General features: G+C 37.9%; 1 protein-coding gene across 1 annotated transcript; it reads left to right on the top strand.

The window, feature by feature from the left end:
* Nucleotides 1–2476: 2476 nt before the first annotated feature.
* polr1c (RNA polymerase I and III subunit C) lies at nucleotides 2477–9551 on the top strand. Its single transcript, XM_014973997.2, has 9 exons — nucleotides 2477–2591; nucleotides 3962–4033; nucleotides 4169–4276; nucleotides 4733–4865; nucleotides 5598–5729; nucleotides 6024–6176; nucleotides 6657–6806; nucleotides 6889–7005; nucleotides 9038–9551. Exons 1-9 carry the CDS (start codon nucleotides 2520–2522, stop codon nucleotides 9154–9156), a joined length of 1056 nt encoding a protein of 351 aa, XP_014829483.1. The 5' UTR covers nucleotides 2477–2519; the 3' UTR covers nucleotides 9157–9551.
* Nucleotides 9552–10112: the final 561 nt, after the last annotated feature.

Genomic DNA, 10112 nt, shown 5'->3' with positions numbered 1-10112 from the left:
TTTTTCAGTTCATTTTATAATTTCTAACAATGAGGCTGATAAATTGCTATTATTGTTGTGCATTCAATACACATAATGCTCTTCTTCTTTATTCCACATTTTTATTTTAAACCAAATATTCGAATACAAAAGTAATGGCCTAATAATGACACTGCCATGACCAAATTGTTATTTTGCATAAAATACAGATTTTTTTAACATAATTAACATTATTTTGCATTTCTGACTGGAATACATTATTTTATGCCTCATGACTAAATTATTTCATGTTCAAATCATGTTAATGTGTCTTAAATTACATCTTTTGAATTAAAATAGAACATGTCTAATTAACAAGAGATCTGACGACCCTCTCCAGAACCGTCGCGACATTGAAGACATTTGTTCTAAAGAAATAAGCCAGTCTCTCACTAAGTGTTGAAATTTCCAGATTTATTTGAAATCAACCAGTTTTCATCCTGTCAGACTTCATTCCGCTCTGTTGCTAGGCAGACAAGTAGGCTTTCTCGGCTCAGTGATTGGTTTGTCAAACCAACCAATCATGTCATTCCTCTAAGTGAGCGGGCTTTGCAAGCAGATGGTTTACGACAGGTTCATAATTGCCCAGATGAATTATGCAAAAGAGCCCGCATGTTCTGCTTGCGATTTGAAAATGGTATTGACCTGAGCAGATAAACTGTAATATTGGAATGCCATACTTTTTGGTTGAGATGAAGACAATGATCCAACGAAAATTGCCCCAACCCCCTTATTTCTATTAACACATTTACATGAAAATATTCTAATTACAATCTTTGTTTACACAGTAACGGTACACATCGAAAAGGTGTAATGCCCTCGCCACGTCGCTAGGTTCTTTGAAACTAAGTTCGCATGTGTAAAATAAAAATAAATTTTAAAAGAGCAGCTGTTAAGTCGCTTCGCGTTTCCCCATCAGATACTGTTCCCCCAGTATCAGGTTTTATGTTTAAACATACCTTTTACTGTTATAACATAGCATTTTGATTTCAATTAGCAGATAAGGAGATGAGAAAATGTCTCATCTATCAGTTCTTTCTTACCCTTGGATTGAACCGTGGAGATATTTTTGCTGGAGTCAGGCAGGTTGTGCTGTCACCCAAAGTTCTGTGGGACATTTACAGATATAGCTGGACCATCCATACAAGGTTGAGTAAAGACAAAATTGTCGCCAAATTTCTGTATGTATGTCTTTTGTTGGCTTAGCAGCAGTATTTCCCTAAGGCATAAGTGGCAATTTGCTAGCATAACATATTTAATTACTAACTAGTCTCCAGCTGATATGTGTTTGTTATTGTGTTGTAGTTTCTATGCTCTGTTTAGTGAGTAATGCCTCAAGATGATGCATCTTTATGTGTGTTTGGGTTCTAATCAGTATGTATATTATGCTTTATCACACACTTAGGAATATATCTGAACTTTTAATATAAAAATCAAAAACGTTATTCTTGGACTCTGTCTGATTTTATTCCACTGTACTTTGTACAGTGGTGCAGTTGGTAGCACTGTTGCCTTTCAGCAAGAAGGTCCTGGGTTTGATTCCTGGCCTGGGGTCTTTCTGCATGGAGTTTGCATGTTCTCTCTGGGTACTTCCTCCCATAGTCCAAAAACATGACCGTCTGGTTAATTGGTCTCTCCAAAGTCTCCTACCCTAGGTGTGAGTGTATACATGGTTGTTTGTCCTGTCTGTCTCTGTGTTGCCCTGACCTGCAAGTCATCAGTCTTAAACTGTGACTAATGAAGCAGTCTTCAAACATTCTCTTTTTCTTGGCTGTCTAGTCGGCTTTGATTCCTTCTATTTAGTCACTTGCAGAATTCTACTCTTTGAACAGTTTTAAGTCTTTCTAAATTCTATACGTATATGTGTAAATATAATTACCCCCAGCAACCCCCGAACTCTTTCTGCTCTTACAACCAGATGATCTGAATGTCAATAGTGCCTGATGCAAACCACCCCCCAGCCCCACATATTTTGATGTACAACCCATGAAGCAGCACGGCTCATCGCGCTTTTATTTTGAAAACCAACACACAAAAATGAAGCAGTGGGCGGGGTTGAAGGTTATAGAGGGTTATGGGGGAACTGCGGTTTCCTTCTGCTCTTTAAGGTGACCTTTTAACATGATCCAAAGAGACCTGCAACGAACCTCCGGATCAGATGTCACAAACCTCAAGGCATACTTGAAACCCTATCCTATCGCCATATTGATAGATTCTTTATTTTTTATAAGATTTATTAACGATTCAAACAGAACATAGACGGCACTCAAAATGAAACATACATTGTAAAGGACATATCTCCACCAAAAATATGGGAGAAATTAAGAAGATAAATGGGATTATTGTCCTGAAGGTTCAATAATGAAAAAAAGAAGCCTTTGTTTAGACTTCTGTGTTTTCTGCATTGGTCGGTGACGTCCAGCACAGCTAGTTGGACACATGGGGGCAGCAATGTTTTGTCTCTACGACTTCTTTGTAGACGAAGAAGACGACAGAGCAAAATGGCTGCGCCCATGAGTAACGTGGAGGAAATTCGCAGCCGGGTAATCTTGGGAGAATTTGGTGTAAAGAATGTAAGTTGTTTCTATAACTATGGCAACAACATTCTTGTTTCTCTGTGTACTGTATGTAGATGTATGGCGTGTGGTTATGTAATGTATGAGTTTGAGCGGCTCCGGTGTGCTGCTGCAGCTGGTACTCCGGTCAGTTAGAGACAACCATTAGAAACACAGAGCATCGGTGTTAAACTGTGCCCTCCCATAAACACGAGTTAAGTAAAATCTAACATTTATTCTGCTACGTATAACTAGTGGTGGTTTTAATAGATAGAATGTGTTCAGTTCTTTATGTCCCACAAAAAGAACTAGATATGTGAAGGCACGATCCACATACAGGATGTCAACAAAGTTACCACACTCAACAATAATATCAGCAGTGAATAAAACCGCTGGACATTCTAAAATATGTCAAGCTTGACTAAACATCACTAGACGCCATAAATATTTTGGGAAATATTTGTGTTGCCATTAAACTTCACCACATGTTTAATTATTATATTAAGCCGCTGTTGATCCTTCAGTTAACGAGGAACTATAGGTTTGAGATTCAAGGCACTCCGCTCAAACCTTTTTCTTCCAGTGAAGCCGTTTGAGTCTCCAGTGTAAAATGAGTACATTTGTAGTTTAAAAATTGTATTTTACATACGAATATTTATCTCTTTCTTATTGAGTAAAGTTTCAGTAAGTGGTTTGGAAGTTGTCATGCTTTTCTGCCTGATTCAGTGCGGGTTAGGTTTGAAATTCAAACATGATTTCATTTAATATTGATTCCTGTTACTCGATGACATGCTGGAGTTTACAGTTGACACTAATATACTGATGAGGTGACGATGACAGAACTTTAAAATAGAGTACTTTATCATTTTTAATTTGTAGGTTAAAAACCCGCAAAAAAAAAAAAGTCTGAAAATTGTTCATGAACAATATTTGCCACCACCATCTTCATATCTCCTACATCCAGGATTTCCCTCAGTGTATAATAAGCCTGGCTGGTCACCAGACTTTACTTGTGCCCCACCAGGCTAAGCGTTGCTTATGTATTTATGTATTTAAAATGTTTGCATTTTTTCAGACTTTATTGTTGGTGTTCAGGTATTAATCTTTCAATAACTCATAATTATCCAGTGATATTTTCAAATTTCTTGTAAACTTTAAACATTTTTTAACTGAAAAACACAGCAGGCTGTTGGATGAATGACTGTTCCAGCACACAACCATCAGGCTTAGCAAGTTTTCTGGGGGAAACCTTGTACATCCCTCATTACTGAGAATAGTATGTCTTTCACTGTTGTATCTCACTTCTCATTTGTAATTTTTGTATTGAATAAAACACAATTTCTATGATTATTATTAAAAATATTATAATGAATCTCAATTTATGTCAGGTTCACACAACAGATTTTCCTGGAAACTACCCAGGCTTTGATGACACCTGGGACATGAAGCGATTTCAGAAGGTGAGTTTTATGGTCTGTAAAATAAATCCCATGTTTTAAACCTTTTGCTTTCAGAGCTTTTATCCTCAGAGCTGCTGGTGTTCAGAATAGTTGTTCTTAGTGTCGGCTATTGCTTCTCCCCCTGTTCGTCTGCAGAATTTCCGGATTGATGTAGTGCATCTGGATGAGAACAGCATGGAGTTTGACATGGTGGGGATCGATGCTGCCATTGCTAACGGCTTCAGGAGAATCTTACTGGCAGAGGTCACATTCCTTCTTTTCAATCAGTCTATTGACACTTTACAAGAATAAATCACTTTGCTTAAAAAAGGCAACAAATAAAGCATTATCTCTGAATGAGGAGTTTGAATATTTGGTGGCATTTGATGATAAACTACTTTATTGTGATTCACACTAAGTCTGTTGAGAATATGAAGAACACAGGTATTTCCCAAAGTTTAGGTGCCTTTTATGGCTTAAAAAAATGAAAATTCAATGTTAAATATCTCAGGAAATAAACCTGTTTCTCTAATGATTAGAAGCAGAAACTAGCCTAAAGAGCAGCCAACAGGCTGGGAATATGGAAGACAACCAACTAGCAGCCCAAATGTCAACCAAATACTAAACCATTACATTCAAATATATCGAGTGTATTTTTATATTGATTTAATTTTTTTTTCTTTAATGAACCATGTCTGAAACGTTTATTTTTGCTTCCAGGTGCCCACAATGGCTATAGAGAAAGTGTTCATCTATAACAACACATCTATAGTCCAGGATGAAGTTCTGGCCCACAGGCTGGGCCTCATCCCCATCAAAGCAGACCCTCGTCTGTTTGAGTTCAAGAATACAGGTGAAAGCAACTAAATCAATCCTTGAGAGATGGTAGTGAACTGCATTACCCATTATGCTGATCTGACCTGGGGTATTTGATTTGGACAGCTGCACACCAATCAGGGTTTTCCCCCAGAAAACTTGCTAAGCCCTATGCTCGGGGCGCCAGGGCAGTCATTTGTCCAGACGGTTGCTATGTTTTTGAGTTAAAAAATATTTAAAGTTGACAAGAAATTTGAAAATATTACTTGATAGTTATGCATTTTTGGAAGACTGGAAGATTGATACCTAAACACCAACTACAAAGTCTTAAAAAAGGCAATAATTAAAAAAAGAAAAGCAACATTTTCTTTTTTGCATTTATTTTTAATTATTGGAGGTACTGATGTTTGTGCCTCAACTGACTTTGTTAAAGCAATAATTTCTTAACATTGGATTTATTTCCCTACTGAATAAATGGTGTTAGATTATTCATTTTAGTGCTAGATTAAATCAGTGCAATAAAAATAGATTTGTTAATCTACATTAAGATTTTTTGTGCATCATTAGTGTACATAATAAACATTGTAAATATAAAAAAAAATAATTTTTTCAGGTTGTATTTTGTTCTCCACTCATCACCATTTAACACAATAATACACAGGTTAATTAGCATTGATACATATTCTGATAACACTACATGCGGTGTATAAAAGAAGCTGCTGTCCAGTTAAACAAACTGCTGACTGTTGTGTTGTTCTGTAACCTTCAGGTGAAGAATCTGCGGAAGAAGAAGCTTCAGAAATAGACACCATTCAACTCCAGCTGAAGATCAAATGCAGCAGAAACCCCCGAGCCAGCAAGGATTCCTCGGACCCCCGAGAGCTCTATCTCAACCACATGGGTGAGTCCAAGGCAGAGTTCTCATCACCCCCTCACCCCTCCACCAAAAAACGAGATAAGATCAGACTTGTGACATCAGAAAAAGTGACAATCACACATTTACTAGTACATTTCTGTCTCATTTCAGTTGGAAGGAATGACTATGATTGTAACCAACTTGCTTTACCTGCAGGTCCAGCAGCTGTAACAAAATCAGGATGGATGTCTTTCTGTCCCCTTTGTCCCTTTGTCTCCTTGAGACAAAATAAAGTCCTAATGTTATTTCCTGTGTCTACTCCTATATTCCTTTTCACAGTTTATTCCAAACACATAGAGTGGGTCCCCATCGGCAACCAGGCGGATGTGTTTGCCGACTCCTGCATTCGCCCCGTGCATGATGACATTCTGATAGCACAGCTGCGACCTGGACAGGAGCTGGACATCACCATGCACTGTGTCAAAGGAATTGGTAAGATCATACAGGCATGGATGTGTTAAATATACACAGTCATGTCATGTAGGGACAGGGATTGGTTCTTTTCCTCTGAGCTTTGCCCAGGCATGAAAATTCATCCAGAAGTTATTGAATTGTTTACATAAGTCAGTTGTCTTCTTTAGGACAAGGGGGATCTTTCACCATGGTAACCAATGATCACATAAGCTGCATGGTCCTGTACAAATAGCCTCTGAAATAAAACATTTATACAAACTAATTCAAACCCATTCTATTCATATTTTGTCAAGTGTCAACAAAAAGTCATTTCAGGACTCAACATGAAATTACAAAGTCTTTTGTAATTTCATGTTGAAATTACAAAGATTTTGTCAAAGAATTACAAAATATCTTTTAACTCATGTGGATATGTGTAACATTTTTATAACAACTTAAGTTAACATGGTTAAGGTCGTAGACTGAGGCGACCCTGACAGTGTGTGGTTGTGGTTTCAGGTAAGGATCATGCTAAGTTCTCTCCTGTGGCGACGGCCAGTTACCGCCTCCTCCCAGAGATCACCCTGCTGGAGCCGGTGGAGGGTGAGAAGGCAGAGCGCCTGAAGCGCTGCTTCTCACGGGGCGTCATAGACCTAGAAGATGTCCGGGGTGAGGAAGGAGGAAAAAACGCTCAACAATAAAACCAGAAACTTTCTAAATAGTAATGGTATTTTTGGTTTGTGGATCTCAGGAAGAAAGGTTGCCAAGGTTGTGAATAGCCGACTGGACACGTGCAGCAGAGAGGTCCTCCGACACAACGATCTGAAGAACTGCGTGAAGCTGGGAAGAGTTCGAGACCATTTCATCTGTATGTCTGTAAAAACTGCCACTGATGTGTAGCTGCTCTGAGAACAGGCAGCTGCTTATGAGACAGAATTATTAACTGTTTGCTAACCTGACCTGTGTAGTTCTGGTCTGTTTAGAAATCAAGGCCGACTTGGAAGTTTGTAAAGAAAATCTAGAAATGATAAATTTACACTCAACGTATGAATATATTAGATCATCACTGACTAACATCTGCTCTGTTCATTAATTTAAAGGAGCAGTAGTAGGTAAAATTTAATTTTTTAAAACTTGCGTCATATTATTCCCTCGTCAAAAACATACCTAGACTGTTGCCTTGATTCTTTCATGCATGTTTGAGAAATCCTTTAATCTCCACGGCAACCATTCAGAAATGCCCAAACACTTGCTCTTACTAAGCTCTGACTTTTCCACACTGCTCCTCCTCTGAGCTGCAGTCCCCAGGCGGAGCCTCCTCCTCACAGATCAGCCCTCCCCAGTGACTCCCCCACTCATTTTCTTCAGACTAGCAATTGGCAAACACCTAGTGGAACTGTGTATCTGCTGAGCTACTTAAATGAGCTACTTCTCAGCAGTGCAACACTGGTAAAAACTTTAAAAGATTAATAGAGAAGCCATCTTGCACTGACTTCCTGAAGGTGGAGTTTTAGAAAGGGCAGCAATTTCTTAAAGAGACAGTCCCAATTTCAAGGTGTTAATTTACAAAATCTAATTTCTCTTTTTAGTTGTACTTGATATTTATGGCACTTATATATAATTTTTATAACAATGGTATGTACTTGATTGTGCTATAAAGTGGCATTGTGCCTTGAAAACACATACTTCTGCCCCTTTAAAAACATAGATTCATATCGATTTACCTAGAAGTCTCACCAGTGGCCACCAGGTGATGCCCTAAACCTCTTGACTTACCAGTTCAAGGAGACATTGTTCTTTGAAGTTCTTTCCAGTCATAGTCCCATTAGCAATAGTAGGACGTGGCCATATTCCAGTGAGTTTGTGCCAAAGAACAGAAGAATATCAGCAGATCTGGTGCTGTGTACTACAAATGGAAACATTTTCACTTTGACTTGGTTTAAAAAGCTCAAATCTGCTGAAACAAACTGAACTGACCTGCTATTCCTTCCACCTTCTGAGAGTTTCGGTAACACTTTATTTGAAGGGGGGTGAATAAGACTGTCATGACACTGTCATAAACATGACATAACACCTGTCATGAATAAGCCTTCATGAATATTTATGACTGTTGTCATAAAGCGTCATTCGGTAAATTATGACACTTTTAATACAAAGTTGACATTATTCAAAATGTCTTTGTTATGACAACTTGACATTAACCAATAAATCATTACTGTTTAAACTTTACCTTTAATAACATAAAGTTACCTAATTTTTAAAGTGCAATCAGTAATACTTTTATAACAAATTTATATCAGTAATGATTTCTTGGTTAATGTCAAGTTGTCATAACAAAGACATTTTGAATAATGTCAACTTTGTATTAAAAGTGTCATAATTTACCGAATGACGCTTTATGACAACAGTCATAAATATTCATGAAGGCTTATTCATGTTCATGACATGTGTTATGTCATGTTAATGACGGTGTCATGACAGTCTTATTCACCCCCCCTTCAAATAAAGTGTTACCAGAGTTTCTTCTCTACAGATTCACTGTGATATGATTTCCACCTAGGAAACCACTGCTGATGTTCTTTGTAGAACTTAAAATATTCTAGTTTATCCCTTTAAAACCTGAGTCACTGCTGTTTTGTTTAGTTTTTTTTTTTTTTTTTGCTGATTGTTTGATATCTTTCTGTTTAAGTGCATTGCTCCATCAGATCAGATTGATGTGGGAGGGAACATCCTCTTTGTAACATCATCTGTAATGAGATCAGCTTAGGTAGTAGCAGGTGATGAATCAATCCTATTTTCTTTAGATTATACTGGATTAGGGCCTGTTTGATAGAGTTCCCACGTTAACAGCAGTGTTTTATTCAGAAGTGCTAATCCAGATCTACTCTTTCCTTTTCTAGTCACCGTGGAGTCGACGGGTATCATGCCTCCTGACGTTTTAGTTACAGAGGCCATCAAAGTTCTTATGACCAAGTGTCAGACATTTCTCAATGAGATGAACTCTGTTGACATGGAGTGAACTGACTTGGTTCCTGAACGCACCGCGGCGTCCGGATCAATCTGACGGCATCAACGTCTGCTCTGAAAATATCCTCCAGGCTGAAGTGGACACTCAGATTTTCCCCATGTACTCACTCTGAGGTTTTTTTTTTCTTTAACATGGAGGATTAATGAGATCATCAGCCTGATGATCTCAAATACATCAGCATGATATATTTCTCTTGACAACAGAGAGAAATAGAGACTGCATCACAGAACAATGAGCAGAAGTTCAGCTTTTTCTCAGCAGGGATTGATCATCATCAGTTTATGTAACTGCTCTTAGCGTCTCATGTAGAAACTGATGTTTTCTCTAACCTTGTTAAGTTCAAGATCAAATGTTTTTGCAGATTTAATAAAAAGAAAAGAAATAGACTCAGACTCAATATTCATCTTTCCAACAGATTTCAGTAGATGGAGAATCTTTACCAATTGGTTTCTGTGCTGAATCCCTGCAGTTTACAGAGCAATCAGGACAGTGAATGATGCAGTCAGCCTGGGACTAAACTTCATCCTGCAGCACCACAATCACACACAGACACACACCGGGATCCTATTAGAGTCACCTTTCAACCAGATGCTCTAGTCTACAGTGACACAAATTCAGCTGAAACAAAATATATTTTTCTTTCTTTCTAAAATAACAATTGGCAGCAAATTTGTGTCTACATTGTTCCTTTATCCTAATTTGTTTCTCCTGAAGTTGATAAATTCCCATTTTCTACACTGTGATTGGAGCTTGGAAACAAAATCTTGGCCAATAGATCTGATTGTGATCTTTTAATGACCAACATTTTTCTTCTCCCTGGAAGTAATATAAATGTTCTGGAGCGGCTCAGGAAAAACCCTGACTTCAATCTGATGGAGAATTAAGTCCATCATGGAAAGATCCATTTGAAATATTTTAGATGGGTGTGACGTCATTCTGACGTAAAC

This window comes from Poecilia mexicana, unplaced genomic scaffold, assembly GCF_051168715.1.
Source record: "Poecilia mexicana isolate PSO_F unplaced genomic scaffold, ASM5116871v1 scaffold_15, whole genome shotgun sequence".
NCBI lineage: Eukaryota > Metazoa > Chordata > Actinopteri > Cyprinodontiformes > Poeciliidae > Poecilia > Poecilia mexicana.
Note: the sequence above shows the minus strand (reverse complement) of the source record. Positions and strands in the feature narration are given on the sequence as shown.

Bases quoted from the DNA above. Each gene is read 5' to 3' on its own strand.
- polr1c (XM_014973997.2), top strand. From the start codon at position 2,520: ATGGCTGCGCCCATGAGTAACGTGGAGGAAATTCGCAGCCGGGTAATC. The intron at 4,034-4,168 runs GTGAGTTTTATG...GTTCGTCTGCAG, and splicing joins ACATGAAGCGATTTCAGAAG to AATTTCCGGATTGATGTAGT. The intron at 5,730-6,023 runs GTGAGTCCAAGG...TCCTTTTCACAG, and splicing joins GCTCTATCTCAACCACATGG to TTTATTCCAAACACATAGAG.